A 26,796-nucleotide genomic window follows, 5' to 3' on the forward strand; every position below is an offset into this window, starting at 1 on the left:
AAAATTAGTGGAAAATTAGACAAAGATTATTTTAAATTTCTAAAAAATGTGGGGTTGGTGTTTGGCATGTGGTGTGTCCATTCGGGAACCTATGACCATTCAAATTCCTTTAAAAATATATTTTTGGCCCAAAATATAAAAAATCCATAAAAAATTATAAAGTTTCATTGGATTTGAGAATTGTCAGGTGGAATTGGAAATTTCGTGAATGATGGGATTCTCGAGAAAAAATAGGAGTTTTCTAGAAATTATTTTTTAGAAATCCTAAAAATTGGTATTTTTAAAATATCAATGGTATTTTGGCAAATCTAATTGCTAAAAATTTTCTGAAAAAATATAGGTTTGGAATTCAATAAGATAGGTTTGGTGGAATTCAAAATTATCGTATTTTGAGGTGCTATAAAATTAGGAAAAATTATGATAATTTTTTTTCTCGAGAATTTAATATTTTGGAGGGTTATTTAATGTTGAAGTACATTTTCTCATGTTGACATTAGATAGATGCGGGTTATTCTATTTGGATTAATTCTAAACTATATTTTCATGATTTTTACCATTGTTTAGCCATTCTTTTTGGACATGTTCCTTAAGTTTTTCAATGATGGCTATGATCTGCGTTCAATGTGTGTTTCACCTTTGACCCTTTTCCATGATAATTTGTTTTACACTTTTTTAAGTGTGGTTTATACTTAATTTCCTAAGCCTAAAACAAATTCTATAATGGGTTAGTTGATCGGTTTGTTTTGGTGGATTTTATTGGATGTTTTCTAAGTTTTACATGGACTCATCAGGTTCTGCCTAGATCACTTGTGTCTAGGGGTTTTTTATTGAGTGCTACACACATGTGTTTCACTTGCTTACTTTGGATTTTTGTTTGAACAACACCACATTCATATACTCCGGATTGATGAGTTGGCCACCAATTTTAATGCTTCTTTTGGCATGTTTAATGTCCATTAGATGGCATGCATTGATTTTTAGCATGTTTAATGTCCATTAGATGGCATACATTGATTTTTATGATCAACTATGGTTTTCATGGATTCGAGGAGCTTCTATGCTTTTATCCATGGCTTATAAGGATCTTTGATCTTTTGGATAATACCATGTGCTTTGAAGGTAGAACTTGCCTTCATTTTTTGCACTTAATTTTGGAGTATATTTCTTGTACTCTTGTACATATTCCAACTCGGATACCTAGTTGTTTATGTATCTAGGTGAGTTATTTTTCTATCCTAGCTTATTGTGTTTATTGGGTAGTTATCATTAGAAAGGCGCTAATAATTTAAATTCTTTTCTAATGATGTACTCGAAAAGAGTTATTCCTTGATGTGGTCTCAGGAATATAGAGACAGGTTTTAGTATGTGAAAGTCTATGATAAGGCCATTTTATTCCTTTTATACATGATTTTATTCATATTTCTAGACGGCATACTAGGGAGTTTCAAATTAATAAGGTATGTATGGGTGGTATCATGGTGGTATGGGATGCTAGTGATCCCTCACATATATTATCTTGTGGGATAATTTGGGCTCAAGATTATTGCTTTGCTTACATCACTTAGCATGTTGACCTCAACATTCAAAGACAATCTCATTTTCTGAATTCATTTAAAGTTATTGTGTATGCATTCTCTAGATAAACTTCTTTTATCTATAGCCTACATGTATTGATGAGTGTAATCTCGTCCGCATATTCATTTGTTGAAATCTCTTTCTTTAGATTTCAATGAGTTATCTTGTTGTGTTCAGATTAAGGAAATTTGGATTCTTCCTTTGTTGGCATTTCTTTCTCTAGTTCCGTACTTTAGGTGATTTATACACTCTAGCTGATGGCTTACAGATGTACATATGTGACTCATCGAGACGTTGATGACTCTCTATGTTGATATGGGTAACTCGGGACGTCGATAATTCCATGAGCAGATGTGGGGTACATCGGATACCTGGGTTCTGCTGTTATAATGCCATGTTTTCCTACTTTATTCTGAATGGTTGACAACGAGGAAATTACTTTGAGTATGATCATCCATAGTCTAATGGGCAAACACAGCATATGAATTAGATTGTAGAGGATATGCTTCGTGCATATGTCTCTGGAAAAGCATCAAATTGGGAAAAGTACCTTCTAATGATGGAATTCGCCTATAACAGTTCTAAACATATGGCTATTGGTTTTAGTCCATTCATGCTTATGTATGGGTATCAACCCAGGGCACCTATTGATGTCGGTCATCTTAAGGACATCGAGCTTGATGCATCGATGGATTTCTTACGTGATATGCAGGAAATGCTGACCAAAGCTTAGGATTCTATCAGGAGTGCTCAGGATAGGGCACAATTTTATGCTGATAGGGGATGCTCATCTCAGTCTTTTGAACCAGGAGCATTGGTTAATTTTAAAGTTCCTAAAGATTTTCAGACTTTGTCAAAAGGGAAATGCTCAAATTTATCTCCTAGATATTGTGGTCCATTTTTATTTATACATCGGGATTGGCACGGTTAGGTATGAACTTAAACTACCTCCACATGTTAAAGTTCATCCAGTTTTTCATATCAATAGATTGAAAGGGAAATTGGGAGGTGAGGATAACATAGTTACTCCTCCTCAAGAACTCGTTGAAGTCGAAGAATTATCCTATGTTCCACATGAACTTGATAAGGTACTTGAATTCAGGGAAAGGAAACTTTGTAGTTGACTAGTCCATAAGGTTAAAATTAGGTGGAAAGATAGGGAAATAGAGGATTCGACTTGGGAGTCGGTTGAGATTGTCCAGCGCAGTTCTCCTTCTTTTCATTGCAAGAGTGAAATATTTTGAGAGACGGGAAGTATGTTATATGCAAATTATGTGTGCTATGTTATATGCAAATTATGTGTGCTATGTTATATGCACATTATGTGTGCATATACTAGGAGGCTAACCCACATGGGAGCATGGGAATAAGCTTGTGAGAATGAGAGCATGGGAATAAGCTCTAGTGGAGCATGGGTTAGGACTAACCTTAAGGGTTAAGGTTAGGTTCAGGCATCCAAGGGTCACACATGGGAGATGGAGAGTTAAGAGTAACTTAAGGGCCCTCTTATATAATAGGGGCATGGGGCATGTTGAGATACCGAGCTCATCTAGTGACACGATGAACACTGATGACCCGCCTGGGGGATAGGCCCCACACTTACACCACTGGCATGGTTGGTGAGATCATGGGTGATATGCGGCCAGTGGGATGACAGGCTGTGTGACAGCCATTCTAGAGACTAGCATAGTTATAGCGCCAGCTCATTTAGTTGGGTTCATACTATAGAGAACCCTAGTATGTATTTGGTTGAGTACCTTTCATATTGTGTGTACTCTTCTCTTTATATATGGTGTGTTGAGTGTTGAGTGAAGAAGAAGAAGATTTTCGGCCTCTCACCTTATGTGTTCTCTTTTAGGATTTTGTGAGTGTGTGTGTGCTTTGCAAGAGCTCAAGCTCTCTTCTCCCCTGCATCTTTCGATGGTGTTAGAGCCTGGTTCATGCTAAGGGCTGAGCTGCAAGCAAGAGAAGCACAGGAAGCAGTACGAGGGTAAGAGCTTCAACTACTCTTCCCTATTTGTGTTGGCGACTACACCCTTGTCGGGAGCTCTATGGGAGGCACCGGCAAACGATCTCTAATTGGGGAGATTTCTTCATGGGAGTAAAGCTATAGGGCAACTATATTATCCTATCGAACAGCGTTTTTTGGAGCAACAACATTAGTCCCAGAATTTACAACAACAACAACAACAACACGCAGGTGGAAGATGCCAATTCAGAGGCAGGGGGAGTTAGAGGTCGTGGAAATCGGCAAAGGCAGTATAATGATACACATGGATGCTTTTATTGGTAAGCCTGGACATGTGCAGGGCAGATTGTTATAAGAAGCAGGTTGACATGCAAAATGGAAAATTGCAGCAAAACAACTATGCATCCTCGAGCAGAAACAATGAGGATAATGAAAGGTTGTTTGTTATGTAGCATGTCGTGAATGCCATGTCTGAAAATGTTGAAGCAGCACATAAAGATGATGTATATGGTACGTTGATTCAGGTGCTTCAAACCACATGACAAGTCATGGGGAGTGGTTCAAGGAGATGAAAAACCTTGAAAGACTAGGTTTTGTGGAAACAGGGGATGTGAATGTGAAGAGAATGAAGTCTATACAGACTAAAGGAATTGTGACAGGGCTGCCAAAGTTTAAAGTTGAAGGTATGCAGAGAATATGTGAAGCATGCCAAGTTGGAAAGCAAACAAAGCATGTATTTTCACGTAACAGAAATGTGAGAAAAAATGCACTAGATGTTGTGCATTAAGATGTATGGGGTCCTACGAAGACCATGTCTATGGGAGGCTGCAGATATTATGTGACATTTATTGATGACCGCACAAGGAAAGTGTGGGTATACTTCATGAAGGAGAAGAGTGAGGTGTTCACTCATTTTCAGAATTTCAGAGTTATGGTTGAAAAGAAATCAGGGAAATATGTAAAGTGTATACGGTCAGATGGAGGGGAAGAGTACTTCTCCGACGAGTTCTCTGAATTTTTGAAGAAGAATGGTATTTGGAGACAGTTTACATGCAGGTACACTCTGCAGCAAAATGGAGTTACTGAGCAGAAAATAGGCACATTGCTGAGATTGCGCGAGCATTGATGGAAGAGAAGAATATGCTGCATAGCTATTGGGCTGAGGTTGTTTCTACAGCAGTTTACATCATGAACAAGAGTCCAACTGCAGCCATACATGATGTAACTCTAGAGGAGAAGTTTACTGGCAGAAAACCTGACTTGTCTCATCTGAAAGTCTTTGCATATGTGCATGTGCCAGATGAGGTGAGAACTAAGCTGGATCCAGAAGCAAAAAAATGTGTGTTTATTGGATACTCCCTTGAGCAAAAGGGATACAGGTGTTATAACCCTGCTACACATGAAATGAGGGTAAGCAGGGATGTTGTCTTTGATGAGATGAGTAGCTAGTATGCTGCTGAAAAAGAAGCTATTGGGACTGATGTGAGTGGAAATGTGGTTTCACAGAATACAAGTCAGCAATCACAGTCTTTCAGTGGACTAGGAGAGTCCTCATCTAGTGTTTCAGTTGATAGACCATGGAGTGGCTGGCTACGTCATAATACTGGTCCTGCAAATGTGATTAGTATATCACGTAAAGGAAAAGAGAAAGTGGTTGAGCCCCTTAGTATGCCTGACATTTCTGCAGGTCATTCTCATGTTGATGGAGAGTCTAGTGGCTCAGAGATGAGCCTTGATGAGGAGCTTGGGATACCAGCTATGAGAACACCTAGTGTAAAGAAGGCTATGGAAGCCATGAATGCAAAGCTACAAAGATCCACGAGAGTGAAGAATCCTGTGCAAAGGTTTACCTATGATGGTTATGTGGCATATCACTATGCATACATGGCAAAGGTTGTGCAAGTTGTGGAGCCCACATGCATTGATGAGGCTGTTGGAAATGTGTGTTGGGAGGAGAAAGCTATGGATGAGGAGATGGATGCACTATATGGAAATGAGACTTGGGATTTAGTGCAATTGCCTAAAGGCAAAAAAGGCATTGGATGCAAGTGGGTGTACAAAGTAAAACATAACAGTGATGGAAGCATAAGCAGGTACAAGGCTAGATTGGTAGCCAAAGGATATGCGCAGACATATGGCATTGATTATGAGGAAACTTTCAGCCCAGTTGCCAAGATGGCAACAGTGAGAGTTGTGATAGCAGTGGCTGCGTCAAAGAAATGGTCTTTACATCAAATGGATGTAAAGAATGCATTCTTACATGGGGATTTGCAGGAAGAGGTGTATATGTTGCAGCCACTTGGTTATGAGGATGTGAGTCACCTCGAGCATGTTTGCAGATTGAAGAAAGCCTTGTATGGCTTAAAACAAGCACCAAGGGCATGGTCTGAGAAGATTTCTGAATATCTTGTCACTATTGGCTTTCATGTAGCCAATGCAGATTTCTCGCTGTATGTGAGACACAGTCATAGAGGGGTTGTGCTTGTTGTCATCTATGTAGATGACTTGATCATTACGGGGGGCCATGATGCAGAGATCTTTGATGTAAAGATCTTACTTCGACAGAAGTTTGAGATGAAGGATGTGGGGGAGCTCAGATATTTCTTGGGCATTGAGGTGATTACGTCACCACATGGTATTGGATTACTGCAGAGACAGTATGGCTTGGATATGTTGTCCAAGTATGGTATGACAGGCTGTAAGCCTATCTCAATGCCATTGGATCAAAATGGCAAGTTGAGTGCAGATTCAGGAGAGATTTTGGATGATCCTACTATGTATAGGCGCATAGTAGGAAGCTTGATCTACATGACGATCACTAGGCCAGATTTGAGCTATGCTATTGGGTTGGTGAGTCAGTTTATACAGGTTCCTCGAAAGCCACATTTAGATGCATTGAGATGCATACTGAGGTATGTGAGGTCTACTCTGCATTGTGGACTATTTTATGAAACTGGGACGGAGATATGTGTACATGGGTACACAAATGCTGATTGTGCTAGTAGTATCTCAGATAGAAGATCTACTAGTGGCTTCATGTTTTCTTTGGGGAGTGCTGCTGTGACTTGGAGCAGCAAGAAGCAGCCTACGGTTGCTCTATCTAGTACAGAGGTTGAGTATAGCGGTGCTACTATGGCAGCATGTGAGGTAGCTTGGTTGAGAAAGCTACTTGCAGATTTGGGTCTATCATCAGTGGATAGACAAGTCATTTTCTGTCACAACATTAGCACTATACAGTTGGCCAGGAACCTAGATTTTCCTGCTCGTACGAAGCATATAGAGATCCACTACCATTTTGTCAGAGAGAAGGTCTTGGCAGGAGACGTTGAGCTTGTTTATGTCAGCACAGAGGATCAAGTAGCTGACATCTTCACCAAAGCATTGGGTACAGAGAAGCTTCGCAGATTTAGGGCTTCGCTTGGTGTACATGAGATGGAGTTGAGCCCGAGGGGGAGTGTTGAGATATCGAGCTCATCTAGTGAGGCGGTGGACACATTGATGACCCGCGTGGGGGATAGGCCCCACACGTACACCATTGGCATGGTTGGTGAGATCATGGGTGATATGCGGCCAGTGGGATGACAGGCTGTGTGACAGCCATTCTAGAGACTGGCATAGTTATAGCGCCAGCTCATTTAGTTGGGTTCACACTATATAGAGAACCCTAGTATGTATTTGGTTGAGTACCTTTCATATTGTGTGTACTCTTATCTTTGTATATGGTGTGTTGAGTGTTGAGTGAAGAAGAAGAAGATTTTCAGCCTCTCACCTTGTGTGTTCTCTTTTAGGGTTTTGTGAGTGTGTGTGTGTGCTTGCAAGAGCTCAAGCTCTTTTCTCCCCTACATCTTTTCAGGGCACACTCAAGGGAGGCTTAGGCTATGGTCTCTTGATGTTATCTTGAGGCTAGGTTATTTTATGTTCTCTTGTATAGAGGATCATAACTATTGACCTACCATTTCACACTATAGCTTCATGCGATTGGATTGGAGTTATACCTCTTGATGATATGGGACATTAAGGTAAAGGTATGATTTACTTCATTATAATTCATGTGTGCATCCCTTGGGCAAAGGGTGGATGAGTTTATGCCTGATTTATGCATGTTTATGCATAACAATTATCTAGAGAGATCTTAGGGTTTTAACACCTATGGTTTAGGGTTTATGAAATAGGCTTATGCATAGCCTTTATGCATAAGGCTATGCATAGCCTTTATGCATAAGGGTTTATGAAATAGGCTTATGCATAGCCTTTTAACACTTATGGTTTAGGGTTTATGAAATAGGCTTATGCATAGCCTTTATGAAATAGGCTTATGCATAGCCTTTATGCATATATGTTGTTATGGATCACCCTGACTCGCCTTGAAACACATCCAACAAGAGATTACTTGGTAACCCGCAATTGTTGTGAGGATCTTTCCAATGGCCGAGCTCGTAGCCCTCTAGGTCTCCAAGCTTTACAACTCCTTGAGAAGCAATTCCATCGCATCTCTCGCGAGCATGCGCGTTGCACTGCGTGTACTCATCCCTCCTCTCACCTCAATTCACTCACACACACTCACTAGCATGCATTAGAGAGAGAGATTAGGAAAAGGATTAGCAAAGAGCAAGACTCTATTGCACAATGGGAGAGTATGCTTGTAGATATTCACTTATATACATGGCCATAAGTGTTCACACTCACTTAAACTGTGGTCGATCAGACACTTTAGGCTCACAAGAGGCCTAATGCTATTAAAATAACTACTCTCATAATATATCAATGAATTACATCACTTGGGACTTCATCCTAACTTGTTACCACAAGCTCTTGAAGTAGGAATTGCCTTAGGTATTCCATCGGACCATTACGGGCGCCCGTCCAAGTTATAGATTTGGATACCATTGCTTCATATCTTGAATGTATGACCTTTTGGTGTATCTACCTTCACTCCTTGATGTAAGATAATGGTGGTAGATCTTGTTAACCCTAAGAATGGATTAACATAGGCTTATGCATAATCCCTCATGCAAAAGACTTAGGATTTAGGCTTATGCAATAGAATTGGAGTTTATGCAATTATAGGCTTATTCATAGGCTTAGGGTTTATGCATAGGCTTAGGGTTTAGGGTTTATGCATAGGCTTAGGGTTTATGCATACGCCCTTATGCAGAGCTTATGCATGCCTAGAAGTTTAAATGTGTAACTAATCACTTAACCTCAGGTTATATTTTGTAGGTCTTGCATTGTTGTCCTCTTCTTGCTTGACATTGCCAAGGTAAGCTCTCTTATTCATGCAACCTCATGTTTATGGCAACCTCATGCTAGTTTAGGGTTTAGGCTTATGCATATAGATAGGGAATTATTGTAGGCCATCTATAGAAGGTTTTTTAAGTCAAAATAGGAGTGGTTATCTGTGAGTAGGTGGTTATAGTGGAGGGGGAGCAATATTCTCTACTATCCTTCTCTTGTAAAAAAGAGAAGTTATCTTTGTCTTTAATAGTGGGGAGCATGTGGAAAGTCCTTAGAAGCTATCATCCAAAAGGGGCACTATCCACCCTGCCTGTCTAAGTAGTAATGTAGAAGGTCTCAACAATTTTCTAATATCACATGTTGCCTTGTTTGTTTAAGCTTTAAGCATTCGTCTGTTTAGAGCATTCTTGCATTGTTGTCCTCTCCTTCAGCTTGACATTATCAAGGTAAGATCTCTTATTCATGGAACCTCGTGCCAGGTTTAGGGTTTAATACTCATGCCAGGTGTCAGGCAAAATTCTGAAAGGTGTTTTGGGTCTGTGTACATATGGGATGCGTGGTGTGTGAATAAGCTTTGCCCTGAATGCCCTGGCAAATGTACAGAGCGGGTGGTTTTGCAATGAGCTGGTATACGTGTTGTTTTTTTTTTGGGAGCAGATGCTGGAGATTTGGAAGTTTTTATTGTAGCAGTGTGGTGTGCGGGTGGTTACCAAATGCAGGGCACCGACTGATTCGAAAGAGAGGCTGCTTTTGGAGCTGGGAAAATAGACGATTTTTTTATGTCATGATGCTGATGATTCTGAGTTTGTGGGCAGCTTTTGTTTTGGAAGGTTGTGGGCACTGTATGTTCATCTGAATACAAAGAGAAGGAGGGGCCATCCTTGAGGCTTTGAGGCTTTAATAATAAAAATATATGATGCAATGTGACCAGCTTGTAGGAGGCCACATGGAAGTCTTTTTTGCTGCTAGTGCAGAGCTATAGAAGTTGGCGAAGGCTGGCGAGTCGGGCGAATTGTGCGAAGGATGCCGCCTGGAATAAAGATGGCCTGGCTAAAGGTTTTGCTACAATAGAGAAGTGGCCAGTGTAGAGACGAAGCTGCTGGGACTGTTCGAAGGAGAAGAAGACGGGCTGCTGGGGCAGCCCCTAGTGTGAGGTGACGGTTCTGGGATTCGGCAGTCCAAGCAGGTACGAGGAGTCGCTCTATGGTAAGCAAGGCTCGCGCGAAGAGAAGGCCAGGGGTGGTTCTACTGACAGGTACACGGGCTGGTGTGGGCCGCGTGGGTGAAGTCTTGGTGGTAAAGGTGCTCTGGTGAGTCTGCAGAGCGAGTGGAAAAGGAAGTGGCCGCCTCGCGTGTGTGAAGGTCGCCCTGGTGATAAAGTGAAGATATAGGTTGCCGCCTTTGAGGTCGTCAGTTGGCAAGGATATTGGTACTAGAGGCGACTGAAATCGAGGGTAGTTGGGCTGGATGCAAGAGAAGGGTGCTGCGTTGAGCAGTTAGTGTTGGTGTTGAAGAGATTGTGCAGAGGCTCTGTGGTTGGCGAAGCTGCTGGTCACGACACAGAGAGAGAGAGCTGCTGAAGCTGAGGGTTGCTGGTGGGGCGCCCTCTGAAGAGAGAAGTGGCTGGTTTTGTGTGGGCGACGACTGTAGGCAGAGAGTGGATGTTGACCAGAGAGAGAGCCTAGAGCGCAGTGCAGAGTTGGAGGCTGTCTCAAGTGTCACTGGCACGTAAAGCAGCTGCAACGGTGGCTGGTAATGCTGAAGACAGGTGAGAAAGGCCGATACCATAAGGGTCGAGGGCTGATGGCAGTGAAGCAGTGAAGGAGGGTTGCTGGTGGGGCGCCCTCTAAAGAGAAGCAGAGACCGGGAGACAGAGGCTTGGTTGTCAGACACAAGGGTGAATTCCCTTGGCAGTAAATCCTGGCCAGAGTCCTGGTTTGGTGTAATTGCTGAGTTTGTTTGAAATGTGGATGGTGCTGTGTGTTTTGCTGAATGATCAGTTGTCTATCGTGTTTTTGAGCTGTATCTCTAGTGTGGGTGGGTGGTGAATCATGAGAAGTGTTCCAGCCGGTGGCTGGTGGTGCCTCCGTTGTGTTAGTATTTTCCAAGTTTGGGAGGTGAAGGGCTATAGAGGCGTGGTCTTTTTTTCTTTTTTTCACCTCACATTCTTATGGTGCCCCCATAGAGGAGAGCTCAGGTATTTCTCTTATGAGGGTGTATGCCCCAGAGTAGGAGATTGAAGAAAGGTGTTTCCAGTTTTTTCTCTTGGGTTTGAAAGTGAAGTTTGGGGATCAATATGATGTCGTATCCAGAGTTTTTTGGTGGTCCTAATGAAGATATGGCAGATTTTCTTGAAAGGATGGAGGTTGCATGCATAAGCAACCACATCAATGAGCCGGCGCAGGTATTGCGGTTGCTGAATATCTACTTGAAGGGAGATGCAAGGATTTGGTACAGAGCTTATGAGGAGTCATTGAAGGATGGTGAGCCATGCATTCCGATGACTGAGGATGGATTGAAGACTGCACTTTTGAATAGGTTTAAGAAGATTGAGGATCCAGATAGAGTTTGGCATGAAGTGCAGGGGTTGATACAGGGCGAATTGGAGCTAATTGAGGATTATGTGAAGAAATTCTCTTTGCTGTGGGAGACTTTGTGCAGGGCTTTGGGGGAGAATCAAGTACCTCCAAACATGATGAAGAAGGATCGTTTTGTTGCAGGATTGAAGGGAGGCATTCGCTGGAAGGTTGAATTAAAGAAGCCCAAATCTTATGAGGATGCAAAATCTAAGGATTGGAAATTGCAACGGATGAACCAGCTGGGGATGGTTCCAGTGGCAGTAAGGCCTGAAATGAGAAGGGTAGAAGCGGTACCGATAAGAACCGTGTTGGAAAGAGTGCAACCCACAGAAGCTTAAGTGAATAATGCCGTACCACAGGGGACAAAGGTGGTACCCACAGCTGTTATAGCTTCTCATGAAAGGCTTCAACAGGACATGAGGCAAATGGTGGATTGTATGAAGAATCTGAGTTTGAAGATGATGGAGAACATAGGTGGTGGACGTGACCGAGGCAGAGGCTATAATCAGGAAGGGGTTGAAGGTCAGACAGGTTATGGAAGTGGCCGTGGTTTTGGTAGGGGTAGACGGTTTATTCCTACATGCTGGAATTGTGGTGAACTTGAACATCTAAGTACAGATTGTGAGAAGCCTCAGCAAATGGGGGGTGATATGTATCCCTTACCCTCTTAGATTCCCAATAGGGCAAATGATTATGGAATTGAAATTAAAGGTGAAGCAGGGACCAGTGGGTTGACAAATGAGGAGAAAGGTAAAACTAAGGTGATAGATGTGGTCACCCTTGAGAAGACGAAGGAGACAGAAGCTGATGTGATGCCTTTGGGGAAACGGATGCCACAGGAAAGGGAAAGCAGGGATGCTACAGGGCCTAGCAAGAAGAAAGGTAAAGTGAAGGAAGGAGGGGATGTGAAGGTCAAGCAGAAGCGAAAGTCTGGTAGGAAGTTTCAGGTGACTGATTTTCCGCTGGGGGTTGGGCAGGATAGCTATAATTTGCAGGAGGACATGGCTGGAAGGTGCCGACTGTGGACACGCAAAGAGCAGGGGCTAGATGCGCAGGAGTGAAGTGAAGTGAGTGTTTGTATGGTTGAGTGATTGTACAGAGGCTCGTGGGGCTGATAGCACGTCAAAGAGAAGAGGGTTGCTGGTGGGGCACCCTCTGAAGTGAAGCAGAGACCAGGAGACAGAGGCTTGGTTGTCAGACGCAAGGGTGAATTCCCTTGGCAGTAAATCCTGGCCAGAGTCCTGGTTTTTGGTGTAATTGCTTAGTTTGTACAGTGTGGATGGTGCTGTGTGTTTTTGCTGAAAGTTCAGTGTCTATCGTGGTTTTGAGCTGTTCTTATTGGAGTCTTACTGGTGTGGGTGGGTGGTGAATCGTGAGAAGTGTTCCAGCCGGTGGTGTGGCTGGTGGTGCCTCTGTTGTGTTAGTATTTTCCAAGTTTGGGAGGTGAAGGGCTATAGAGGCGTGGTCTTTTTTTCTTTTTTTTCACCTCACATCAGGTATAAACCATGATAGCTTAATCCTCTTAGAAATCCTTTATACTTTCATAGACTTTTGAATATCTGAGACAATGCTTTATCTAGAAAATCCTAATCTAAAGAATTTAGGATTTCTATAGGAAAACTCTCTAATGTTCTATAAGCTTCTAGAAGTGCAGGGAGAATATACTTAGCATTGTATAAAAAAATCTGCTTGTTAATGAAAAAGAAGATGGTTAATTGGAAAATAACACTTTCCCAACATTAGCATGCATAGCTTTGAAAGTCCCGATGAATGACTGCACAATGCTTGTTGATGGATAAACATCTATCACGTATATAACACATATGATTAAACCATAAAATCATAAAGAACATAAATTAAATTACAAAAAACACCTTACAATGATCTTACAATGCAGATGCTAGAGTACAAGGATGCATTTGCATGTCTCTTGTTGTGTACACATGTTGCACCTTTGTCTTCCACTCATCTTCTACTATCTTGAATTCCTAGATACGCCCTTTCCAATGGTATTGTAGTAAGCCTCTTCTTTGCCTTTTTATCCTATGGGGATCTTTGCATGATGGTTGCATAGTCACCCAATAGTTTAGCTTAAAGTTTATGCCTTTCCACACACCCTTGTTATCTTTAACATTGTGAAGAATGCATGAGATGAAATTGCATTAGGAGTGCACCTCGGGTTGGACTATTGTCTCAATATTGTTTAATGATGAATAGAGGAGAGGATGATGTAGAAAAATGATGAGAAAGAGGTGCAACTGCGGTAGACTAGGGAATTTGAAATGCATTTACTTAAATGTACAATGTATTTTGGGGAAAACCTAATTTTTAAAATTTTATATTCTTGAGTACTGACATTTGGTATGTGGGAGCAAGTTTTGAGGTTGAAACACCCCAAAAATAGCCACACAATATTACATAAATTGGTGATGACCTCCCTAAAATAGCCAAAATATTTATGGTTGAATGTCATGTTTCTTTTGGTCCAAAGCTTAACCCAAATCTGATACAAGTGATTAAAATGTGACCCTTTTTCAAATATTTTTGGCCCTAATAGAGGTTGTCCTAGAGCTTTAGGTAGGCAAATAGTTATGTCTAATGTCCTATGGTGTCTAGTTCAAGGTAACAAATAAGACACCAATAAAATAGTATAAGTATAAATGGGTTGGCATGTTTTTATATATGAACCTAAAACTTTGGAAAGTTGGACGAATATTTAAATTTTTTTATCTTATATGGAAGTATGTAATGTGCTTTTGGTGAATTTATCTATGGAACCCACTAAAAGCTAGAAATTTTTGGGAGATTTTTCCTAAAAAAGTTTATGGTGAAATAGCCCATTAGACAACATCAAAGACTCCTCTAAAATTGCCCACGGGCTAAAAATAGTCCCTAATTTTGCCTTGGTCCAGTTCTAATATGCCTATCTAATTTTATTAGACCTCACCAACTCATGACATAATATTGTAAATGACACGATGGTTTCATATAAAGATACCGTAGTTCATAATAATTGGACTATGGAGGACTTTTTGGGTATTATGAGAGGTACTGAAATTAAAATTCCATCACCTCCACAATGGGAGGTGGGTAGATTGAAATACAATACCTCTCGATATAGAGGCATAGGTGCTGTCATTTAAAACTATGTCCACAATGGGAGGTGGGTAGATTGAAATGCAATACCTCACGATATAGAGGCATAGGTGCAGTCATTAACTTGGTTTGAGGATATCGCCCAACTAGTCAAAACTATGTCCATAAGTACCCTTGGATAATATCTTATGAATCCAGGGACCCAAACCCATCATGCATCCCCTAAATTCCAACTTCTCTCTCAAAGTGGAACTCTAGGTGTGGCACCAGGTAAGTGGCCATTAGTCTAGGTAGATAATGGATTCTAACCTCCACAATGTGGACGTGACATAACTTATGCTACGGACCACTTGTGCGTAATACTCTAGTACTTATGTTGGTTTTCATATATCTTTTGTAGACCTCTTTTGAGAGAAACAAAGAGGAAGAAGATTTCAGCCTTTCATCTTTGTATGTGTCTTATCCATTACAGTTGTGTAAGTGTGTGTGTGCTTGCAGAGCTCAAGCTCTCTCTCTCCTCCCCCAATCTTTTCAATAAGTAGAGGGGGGACCACCAATGTCCCATTGGTGTGTTATTAGCATGTTCCTAGTGGCCCACCTTAGTGATTAGTGCTAATGACTTTGCTTAAGAAGTGGCTATTGTTTAGTCCCAAATATACTTAATGAGGGTAAATGTGTGAGTTCTGGGATGAGAAACCTACATGTAGGAAGAGAAATTGTTTTCCGCTTCCAAATTTCCACTTCCAAAATGGGCTGTGCAATAAAAAAATTACTTAGTAGTGAGAAAACTCTATTATACTCTTGCTAATGGAAGAAAAAGACATATTTTAGTTCTTTTTTATAATAAGCTTTTATGATCTTAGCCTTTTAAGAAAAGTTATTATCGCAAAACCATAAAATCCTTAGATTTAATGCCCAAACAACCATGATAGAAGACTTTGTTAGAAGTAAAATGATTTGAAATGTAAAACTAAGCTAAAGTAAATGGAATTCATGGAAGCTGGAAACTTTGTTCTACAATTAAGGCATATTTAAATAGGTTGTCACTTGTGTGGCCTCAACTAGGTTTCTACACTCATCAATTTATCTAGGTAGCTACCTAATAGTTGGAGCTTCTATCTACATGGTTGCTTGGTTGTTAGATATTTTTTGACACAAGGACATAGCTTTCTCACTTGTTTTTGACATAGAAGATTTGGATACTTTAATTGACACCATTACTTTGATAGTGTGATAATGTTTAACTTCCAAGGCATAACATGAAGCTTGCTTCATGCTTCTCAATTACCCAATCGTGATCTGTCTTGAATGTGTACTAAAGAAACTTAAAAGAACGTTGAATATTTTTGATACACGATGGTAAGTGTTGTAAATTTTTAATCCCAATGTTTCCGTTTTTAGAGCTTTTGTTTGGTACAACCAAGTATAGAAAGTAACTCAAACCAAGGCAATTTCTCCATGAGAACAAATAGTCCTTTTTGGTATTTTATATGAAAAAATTTGAGAGATGGCTCTACGTACATAAAACATTCATACTATATGCCAGACATAATCCTTAGCTACCTTCATAAGGTCACATAGTTTAATGAACTCCAAGAGGTCTTATACTACTAAATAATGGTTGGTAAAAAGTTATATAGTATGCCCCTTCGTTAGGTCACATAGTTTAACGAGCTTCAATCTTACACTAGTAGATACTCGTTGAGCTACAAGGTTATATATTATGCCCTTCTTACAAAGGCTTAGTTATGATCTCACTTGTAAAGCATCTTTTATGTCGGTTTAAGAAGAGAATTATAACACCACAAGCACAAAGTAGGGATACTTTTTTATTTATCTAGAAATAAATTTTGAAATCTTGTGCTTTGTAACCCATTCAATCTTTACATATATGCAGATGCAAAGCATGCATCATAATTACGCTCAAATTTGAAAGCTTATTCTTTGTAATTATCCAGATTAAGATATACGTGGATGTTTGCACTCAAACAGCTATGTAAACTAATCTTACCACTTAACCACCCAAAGAAATTGAAGGTGTTATGATGGGTATAAGTAAGAGTACTAAACAAAATTCAATGTTGGTAGTCTAATAATAACAAATAATAGTTGTATACGAGATTTAGTTAGGCAAAGACTTGACGGTCTATAATGTCTTGTGGTGCCGATTTATGTTGTTCCTCTTTACAATAAATAGACCTCACCAACTCATGTGACTTTATATAAAGTCATGACAAGATGGTTTGACATAAAGAGCTTGTACTAGAGCGTTAGGTAGGCAAATACTTATGCTTGGTTTCTCATGGTGTCTAGTTTTACAATATCCCTATCTACATTTACTAGACCTCACCAACGCATGACATTAGGTAGGTTGCCTCTAATATCACACAATGTCTAGTTACAATTTTCCTATATACATTTATTGGAGCTTTACGTAGGCAAATTTACTTATGCTGCCGAATGTCTCGTGGTGTCTAGTTACAATATGTCTATCTACATTTACTAGACCTTACCAATCCATGACATTTTATAGTAATGACAACATGGTTTGATATAAAGATACCTTTTTTTTGTATTATAAGAGGGTACTAAAATTACAATGCCATCACCTCCACAATCAGAGGTGGGTAGATTCAAATGTAATACCTCTCAATATAGAGGCACAACTGCTATTGAGCTACGGATCAAGACCCATGGAGAACTTAGGATGCACTTGATGGAAAAAAGAGGGCTTATAATGGATGATCATTTTTTTCTACCCATGCTCATAGAACCCTACCCAATTGCTAATGTACAAGAAAAGTTAAGGAAGGGCCCATAGTGTGGAAGAGTGATCCCACACTAAGAAAAGATTCTACCCATGCTAACACAACCCTACCTAATTGCTAGTGTATAATAAAATTTAGGGAAGGGCTGACGAGTGATCCCACACCAAGAAAAGATTCTCCCTCTTCCCTCTCTCTCTCTCTCTCTCTTCCTCTCTCTCACGTGCACAAACACACACATGTATGTATGCGTGGGTTGTTATGTGTTTGTGTGTACATATATGCAAATATATATTTGTACATATATATACACACACACACACACACATATATATATATATGTATGTATGTATGTATGTATGTATATATGTATGTATGTATGTATGTATGTATGTATGCACACACACATACACATACACATACATACATACATACATATGTATGTATGCACACACACATACACATACACATACACATACACACATAATGTATGTATGTATGTAGAGAGATAGAGAGACAAAGACAAAGAGAGAGAGAGAGAGAGAGAGAGAGTTGCACGAATGTATGTAGGCAAAGAGAGAGAGAGAAGAGACAATTGTGCTTTGGAGCATGCTAATAAATCAAATATTCATTGCTCTATTCTTTGCTAATAAGCCATCTTTCATCTATGTTTAGAATGGAGAGAGAGAGAGAGAGAGAGAGAGAGAGAGAGAGAGAGAGAGAGCTATTCCTATATTCAAAGCTAATCAAATAAATATTTTGGGGAAGGGCTTATAGTGTGCAAGAATGATCCCGCACCAAGGAAAGATTCTACCCATCCTACCTATTTGCTAATCAAATAAATATTTTGAATGAAAGACTTTTTTCAAAGTTGAATTGTTTTAGTAATTAATTTGTAAATAAAAATGTACATTTGGTTTGAGGGCATCGCCCAACTAGTCAAATCTATGTCCATAAATACCCTTTGGCAATACCTTATGAACCCATGGACCCAAGCCCATCGCCCAACTAGTCAAATCTATGCCCATAAATACCCTTTGGCAATACCTTATGAACCCATGGACCCAAGCCCATTAGGCCAACCTCCCTCAAAGTGGGTGGCAGGTTGGTAACCAAAGCTAGCTTCCACAACGTGGACGTGATCGGTACAGAGTTACAACTTTATACTATAAATATATCTTCTATGAACATTAGTAAATTGTCTCCTCGCGCGCAACACATTTATTTTATCATGGAAGACGCAGTTTCTGTATGTGCATGCTTAGTTGTGGCTGCCCTTATGATAGCATGCGTGTGTTGCCACAGATGGAGTGAGAGAAAGCTTCTGAAAGGGCCCCCTAGCTGGCCTCTCATAGGGGCAGTCCTCTCCCATGCAGCCAACCTCCACCGTTTCCATGACTATGTCACAGAGTATTCTAGGCGATACAAGACCTTCCGAGTAGCTTACCCTGGCGTCGACTACTACTTCACCACCGTTCCTGCCAATGTGGAGCACATGCTCAAAACCAACTTCCAGAACTACATCAAGGTACTTCCAGAACTACATCAAGGTAATTGATATCGTTTGTAATTATGTCCGATGGGCTGCTCTCTCTCTCTCTCTCTCTCTCTCCCTCTATATATATATATATATATATATATATATATATATATATATATCCGGGCAATCAATATACGCTATGCTGCATCTAATTCACTGTACACGGATTATGCTGTGCATCATCTGACGTAAAATATAGCTATAAATCTCTCTCTCTCTCTCTCTCTCTCTCTCTCTCTCTCTATATATATATATATATATATATATTTAAAATCAATATACGCTATGCAGCATCTAATTCCTGTCCTGGACTGTACACGGATTATACTGTGGAACATCTCAGGTAAGTCCTGTACAGGCTCTAGCTTTGCAATAAATATAGCTATAAATCTCTCTATGGGCGTTGTCAGCCAATATATGCCATGAAGCATCTAATTAGCAATCTAATTCCTGTCCTCATCAGCACGCATTTGGTATGAGTTATATATGTTTCGAAGCTCTAGTCTATGTGTAGCTCTGTATGCGTTATACTAATTAAGCAGTTGGGCTAGTGTCTAATGGAGCCGTAATGTTACACAGGGTAGCTTTTCTTATGACAAGCAGCAGGAGTTTCTGGGAGACGGCATCTTCAGCGTTGATGGTGAGGAATGGAAACAGCAGCGCAAAATCGCCAGCTATGAATTCGCTTCAAAAGCGCTCAAAGAGTTCTGCGAGCTTGCCTTCCGAGAAAAGGCCATGCTTCTCGCAAGCTTTCTTGTTCACGAAGCCCGAGAGGGTAAAATCGTGGACATGCAGGTAACATAGCCATAGGCCCCAATTCTCTCTCAACTGTGAAGGAAGACATTTAGTAGATCATGACATACCCTCTCTCATGCACCCTTGTCTTGTGTTGTGATCTAGGACCTCATTTTGCGGCTTACATTCGATTCCTTTTCCAAACTCGGCTTCGGGTTGGAAATGTCTACCTTGCAAAAAAAGCCCCCCGCTGAACAGCTTGCCTTTGTGAATGCCTTTGATGATTGCAATGCCATTGTGTTCACGCGTTACGTCGATCCCCTATGGAGGTTGAAACGGTGGCTGAGAGTGGGCAATGAGGCTAAGTTGGCCAAGGATGTCGCCACACTAGACCGCATTGTCTACTCCTTCATTGAGCAAAGGAGAAGAGAGATGCAAGGGGTGAACAATAATCATGTGAGACTCAGTTTTTTGTTATGTGGATGGAATAATAGGTTAACTGGCTCAGCTTAAACCTATGTGATCTGCACTGGCAGGGTAAATCTGATCTACTCTCGAGGTTTCTAGCTCTCAGCAAGAACGATCCGGATGAGTTCACTGATCGAAAGATACGGGATATCATCCTTAACTTCATGATTGCAGGACGCGACACAACCGCACTCACCATGTGTTGGTTCCTCTATGCTCTCTCTCAAAATCCATGCGTACAAGAAAAGCTGGTTGAGGAGCTTCAACAAGTTGAGAGTCTTATCACATCAACTGCAAATGGTGGAAGTTTCCCATCCGAAGAGCAAATCCAGGGTTTTTCCAAGCTTCTAACCTATGACAAACTCAGCGAGATGCATTATTTGCAAGCATGTTTACAAGAGACGCTGCGGCTGTACCCACCTGTACCCGAAGTAATCACATCTTTTTTGAGAACTTGATTAATGTTGCATGTGAGCATGATGATGAAGAGAATGTTGCATCTATTTTGAATGTTGCATCTGAGCATGATGATGAAGAGAATGGACATGAATTTGGAATGGGGAGCCCTCCTGCAGGATTTAAGAGTTGCAGTGGAGAAGGATACATTTCCTGATGGAATGAAGGTGAGAAAAGGTGACTGCATCCATGTATCACCCTATGCGATGGGCCGAATGGAGTGGTTGTGGGGAAAGGATGCCATGGATTTCAAACCTGAACGCTTCATCAAAGAAGGGGTTTGTCAGCAGGAGTCTCCATTTAAGCTAACTGCCTTCTTGGTAAACCTTAACCCAATATGGATTTTGAAGCTTCTTAGCCATAAATGTGATCGTGTGGGTATTTATCAAAGAAGACACGTCAATTTAGGCTTAGGTGACTGATGGAGCATGATCAGTTTTGCACATAATATAATATTATTGTCTCAATTTCCATAATATTGAGTAAACCACATGTGCATGGGCAGGTCCCATGCACATGTGGTTATGTTCATGGGTGGGTGGGTAGGCATGTGGGTGTTTGTGCAAAGAAGACAGGTCTATTTAGGCTTAGGTGAATGATGGAGCATGATCAGCTTTGGACATGATATAATATTACTGTCTTAATTTCCATAATATTGCGTAAACGGCATGTGCATGGGCAGGTGCAGGTGGGTGGGTAGGCATGTGGGTGTGTATGCACATGCATCCTTTTGTTACATTGTCATAACCAAGATGGGTGGGTGGGTAAGTAGAGGTATGTGTGATGCCTGGGCATGGGTGTGCATGCCTGCATCTGTTCATTGCACTGTTTTTAATCATGGACACACATGCACGTGTGTGCATTTATGTCCTTTTGCTACAATGTCTTTAACCACTTGAACTGAACATCTGACTCGCTCTGCTTTCACTGTTGCAAAGCATGGGTACATATCATCATGGATGTTTTAGTAAGCAATATGGCATGAGGATCCCAGTGCAAAACTGTATGAAACTCTAGCATAGCGTTTAGATCTCATGTCGTTTGAATGGCAGGTATTAACATATGATTATTGTTCGACTGTTGGGCTGTGCAGGGCGGACCACGCATGTGCCTAGGCAAAAACTTTGCATTTCTACAGATGAAGGTCACTGCAGCTATACTGCTCAGATTCTTCAAGTTTGAGATTGTCCCTGGACACAAAGTCCAGTATAGGATCATGCTCACCCTGCATATGTCTAGAGATGGCCTAAGAATGAATGTTCTTCCAAGGTCTCAAAAAATTGCTTGAATTGCACATGCTACACCATACCAACCTTTTTACTCCTATTTTCAGTCATTAGATGCCCATCAAAAATACATACATATCAGTGTCCTGATGCGTAGAACAAACCATCCTTATACTTGATTAATGAAGCAATTACATGGACAGCTTATTGGTCAATTATGCCAGGAGTGTAATAAATGTATGCCATAAATCTACACACCATGCAGAAATATTTTCAGCTAATATTTTTTTTGCTATAAAAGCCTTATGACAAGTCTTAATCAAGTGTGTAAAGTCTCTAATGAGTCATGTCTCTAAGACAAAACTCATAATAATGTGAGGGGAAAGATAACAACCTTGTGGCCCCTTTGGCATTGATTGGTGATCGATTGAATAATTGTTATCAGCATATCAGCATTGTGTAAACCAAAGTGAACATGACATGAATCCTTCTCGAGTTGAGTAATTTAAACAAGAATTTTCTTTATAAGTTCATCCAACTACTACTATTTTTTGAAAACTTGGATGTTGCACTTCCCTTCGTGTCCTCTCAAGATAAGGTGAATTTTTTAAAAGTAGGTGAGGCTTTAGGATTAAGCGAACATGTCTTTTATTGAATTATGCACCAACACCACAATTCAAATGTGCACATTACCCCTAGTCCTTAATTAACTAGTTGTAGAGTTGTACGCACACGTCACTTTGGCACAAATTAGCCCACACTATTCGCAATATTAAGGTGTTTACAAACTACGGGCTTGTCCACGAAAAAGGTTGAGAGCTATGGGTAGGCACCTTTTTGATAAAAAATTGATGGGCGACAATACCCTTTACAGACCGTGGGCATGCCCATGAAAAAGGAGTCATGCAATTGAGAGCAGTGGGCCAGGCTATTCCACCCGCCGGGATTGGAACAGTGGTTGTTGGGCTCCATCAGTGCTGACGGTGCATGGGCATGGTCAGAGTCTAGAGTCTGTAAAGAAATGTTAAAACGAGTGGGTGATGTGATTGGTTGGGCAAAACTTTTTTGTGGGCTTCCACCCAAGTGTGTAAACACCCTCAGTCTCAAACCCATCTTCCAACTACTAGATAAATGACCAAAGATAGTCTAGGTCCTAGCTCTTAACAAAATAAGGTCTAAGTTGTGCAAATCACAAGGGTAATTTTGAAAAATTCCCATGTTCATGTGGGCAAAGGATTGTTTTTCCCACATCATGAAAATGTTTTTTTTTAAATTCTCCATGTGGCTTGTACACCTTAAACCTTCTTGTGTAAGCATGTGCAACTATGAAACTTCAACAACAGTAGAATACACTCAAACCATGTCAATACTTATATCAAATTCTAATTTGTGAAAGGCATATTAGAGCTAAAAGGTTCTCAATTCAACCACCAATACCTCATGCATGACCCCAAATTGAACTTTTAAGGAGACTGCCCAAGATGACCCACTCATGAAATTGATTCATTTTAGAATAACATATTTCATCGTACCCAAATCAAGATTTTTATGAGGTTTAGTGAACCCAAAATCATGTTGGAGACAACAACTTGAACCAATGACTACCAATATGCCAAAACAAACTAGGCTTACAAGCTAGCTTAGGAAGTTGGAGAAGAGAAGTTGCTACATGTGTCCATCTAATTAAGAGGGGATTACCTTGAAGGCCACCAATACAAGGTTAAGAAGAGGAGTTTCCACATGCGTCCATCTAATTAAGAGGGGATGACCTTGAAGGCCACCAATACAAGGTTAAGAAGAGGAGTTTCCTCATGCGTCCATCTAATTAAGAGGGAATTACCTTGAAGGCCACCAATACAAGGTTAAGAAGAGACAACATCATGTGCATTTGGATCCAACAGTCTCATGAGTTTATATCAAAGCTCGTCGTACCTATGTTGATGTGCATGCACCTACACCTCTGCTTCCTTTCGCACCTATGCGCTTCTTTGCCCTCTCTAACCTCGTTGTCCACACTTCTATTTTTGGAGCTAGGAGATGATATGGTGATGTTTTCGAAGGCCTCTCATATACATCTCTGTGACTTTTGGACAGCCTTAGTGCCACCATTAATTGGCACAATTCAATGGGATTTCAGATCAGTGATTCTCCATAGGAAGATTTGGGTTTGGATGTGCAGTTCACTTGGATTGAGAGAGGATGGACTTCCAGATACCTTGGCTTCCAGGTTGGCATTAACATCTCCCCAGCACAGTAGTTTGTGTCTGTGCTCATGAGCATTAAAACCAAACTTCATCATTAGAGTAGCAAGAAACTTGATTTGGCAGTAGTAGCTGGGTTTTACCAAGTGTTGATGTTGGCCATTGCTTGGTTTATCAACTCTTGTTGCCTCATTTAAATTTTTCTTTGGTTAAGATTAGATGGTATAATACACATTAGGACTACAACTTCTTGGGAAATCATTATCCTACCCAGCAAGAGGCATCAGAGACCCAAAGGTGTAGTGTAGGGCAGCATTGCTTTGTAAGATGATTGTCAGAGGTGTAATGTAAGGCAATGTTGCTTTGCCAGATGATTGTCAAAGGTTTTCTTTCTGACACTGAGTCATGGAAGGACTTTCTCATGCTGCAGTAAGGTGTACTCTGGTTAGGGGAGGTAACTAGAGATTCAACCCACACTCTATTTTTTCAGATGTAGAGCATCTCCTCCCATCCTCCCCTTTCATTAGATCCCTTATATGGGCTTGGCATTTCATGAGGAAGTTCTTGGTTCACATACCTCTGATGAGGCTAATATATAATGCCCATTGTGTGGAATGACTTCATTAGATAAGTATGGTAGACCTCTTGGGTCAGTTGCACATATTGAATGGACTTTCTAGGAGACACTCTTCGCCAAAATGCTAGATTGGAAGAGGCTTAAAAGCCTTATGGAGGATTAGAGAGGGGTGCTTATGTAGTAGCGCATCAAAGGGGAACTAGTCATTATTAGGATTATGTAGATTGTTGCTACTGGATACCCAATCAATGGATCATAGGGACCTTCTTATAAGGGTTTCATCATTCATGATTGGGAGTAATGCTATTGAGTTCATTGTGCATTTTTGTTATCTTGTGTCTTGCTCTCTTGTAAAAGCGCGATTCTGCCAGGTGGAGCCTTGAGAGAGAAATGGTGTGAGTCTGTGGAGTATTTTGCCATAGGTGATTCCTATGTAGCTAAGCTACCAAGAGGGGCTAGAGAAGAAGACTCAACAAATCCAAGACATGTGTGCATTGAGGATTGTCGTTGACATGTTAACTTCTCAAAGTGTACCCCACTTATTCTCTCGTTACTTTCCCATGTGTGGATTGTTTGTTGGTATAGAATGAGCGGTCCAATAGTTCATCTACAACTTACTATAAAATTTGGTGATCACAATGGGACCCTCATTTAAGTCAAGTAAATTTCATTTTTGAGGTGGTATCAATGTATAAGTCCTAAAACAAAAGCTTTTGGTGGTTCTTCATTCCTATTATCTCCACTAAAGAGAGAAGCCATAGAGCTTGTTCTAGCAATCCTTTCCTGTTCCCTTAGTCTTGCTGCAGAGACCTCTCTTACTCTTGTAACTATGGTTATTCCTCAAGAACCAGAACCCTTAGTAATTGTGCTTAACTGAGTGCAAGTAAAGTTATCCGCCTTCAAAGGGGCTCTCACAAAGGATCCAAAAGATCATGTTCGTAATAGTTTCTTACCTTATGCAACTCTTGGGGCCTCAACATAGATGATGCTCAATTGGTCCTCTTTCCTACAATCCGTAAAGAAGGAGATGACTGCCACCATTGGTGGTATAGTTAGAATGCCACGAATCACCCATCTAATTATTATGACTTGATTACTCATCATGAGCTTACTGATTACTCATAAGATTAAAACACCATTTTAGGAAATTTCCCAAATGGCAAATCCACCCTAAAAAGAAAGTGACTATTTTCATAAGTAGGGGCACAGATTGTGCTTATTTTAGGATGTGGATTAGGAATCACACCAACTTTCATGAATTTTATGTGGGCTTGTATTGTGTAATACATATAAAATAGTCCAAAAAGGTACTATTATGCCATTTCCCAAGAATATCGACACTATAATGTACAAAGAGTTTGAGCATCTCAAAAATGGTGGTGTTTAGAAACGCCTTATATAGCTTCAATCTTACAAATATTCAAAAAATTGTGAAAATGTATACATGCCAAAAGTATTATTTTTTCACTTATCATTACTCTCTTCAACATGTTACAAAAAATCTCCGCTTTTTGTACAACACTTACGAATGATTTGGCCTTAGTTTTCTTGAATCGTGTGTCATCTAGTTTTGAAAGAGGAACGTATCTCAAAAGAATTTGGTGTTTAGAAACACCTTTCATTGATCTCATGTGACAAGCTCAGATTAAAATATTAAAACAAGTGCATCTTTTATAGAATTGTGTGTCATTTGGTTATGAAAGAGGAAATTTTCACTTATCATTACTCTCTTCAATATGTACAATAAATTTCTACTGCTGTTTGGCCTTGGTTGCTTGAATTGTGTGTTTTCAAGTTTTGAAAGAGGAATGTATCTCAAAAGAATTGTGGTGTTTAGAAACACCTTTTATTGATATCATGACAAGATTTGTTTAGAAACACTTTTTATTGATACCATGGCGGCAAGCTTTGTTTAAATATAAAAATAAGTACATCTTTTATTGAATTGTGTGTCATCTGGTTATAAAAGAGGAATGTATCTCAAAATAATTGTGGAGTTTAGAGACCCCTTTTATTGATCTAATGACAGCATTGGTTGATATATAAAAACAAGTACATAGCGTGTTTGCCACCTCAAGGTCACCTCACACGTGTCTTCAAAAGGTTACATGGAGATACCCAACATTAGTTTGATAATCCAAAAACTTCATTGCAATGGAGGCAAGATCTACATATATCAAAACTATTTAAAAAAACACAATTTGGAGTCCAACATTGAAACACCTTTAAATAAGCTACTTGTGGCTTCATGGAAGGATAAAACTTCCTTCTTCAAAGGTGTCTCCTTCATAATTGCATGAAATTTTCCACCTTCAAAGGTATCTCATACATGTCCTTGCACTTGCATCACCTATAGTACATGATATTGGTTTTC

General features: G+C 40.2%; 1 protein-coding gene across 2 annotated transcripts; it reads left to right on the forward strand.

The window, feature by feature from the left end:
* The first annotated feature begins 18,318 nt into the window (after positions 1-18,318).
* Positions 18,319-21,925, forward strand: LOC147636898 (cytochrome P450 704C1-like). 2 transcript variants are annotated; one of them, XM_086800473.1, is made up of 6 exons: positions 18,319-18,747; positions 19,339-19,554; positions 19,660-19,950; positions 20,031-20,393; positions 20,538-20,738; positions 21,512-21,925. In XM_086800473.1, exons 1-6 carry the CDS (start codon positions 18,403-18,405, stop codon positions 21,704-21,706), a joined length of 1,611 nt encoding a protein of 536 aa, XP_086656599.1. In that variant the 5' UTR covers positions 18,319-18,402; the 3' UTR covers positions 21,707-21,925. The 2 variants fall into 2 exon arrangements, with proteins under 2 accessions (XP_086656599.1, XP_086656600.1); XM_086800474.1 differs by having other exon boundaries at positions 18,422-18,769.
* Positions 21,926-26,796: the final 4,871 nt, after the last annotated feature.

The sequence above is a fragment of the Cibotium barometz genome, chromosome 7 (assembly GCF_041138505.1).
Source record: "Cibotium barometz isolate CiBa-2024 chromosome 7, ASM4113850v1, whole genome shotgun sequence".
NCBI classification, from domain to species: domain Eukaryota; kingdom Viridiplantae; phylum Streptophyta; class Polypodiopsida; order Cyatheales; family Cibotiaceae; genus Cibotium; species Cibotium barometz.

What these genes read in the sequence shown, in the direction of transcription:
- LOC147636898 (XM_086800473.1), top strand. Translation starts at nt 18,403, where the DNA reads ATGAACATTAGTAAATTGTCTCCTCGCGCGCAACACATTTATTTTATC. An exon ending in GTAAAATCGTGGACATGCAG is followed by an intron (nt 19,555 to 19,659) that starts GTAACATAGCCA and finishes GTTGTGATCTAG; the next exon opens with GACCTCATTTTGCGGCTTAC. An exon ending in AAGGGGTGAACAATAATCAT is followed by an intron (nt 19,951 to 20,030) that starts GTGAGACTCAGT and finishes CTGCACTGGCAG; the next exon opens with GGTAAATCTGATCTACTCTC.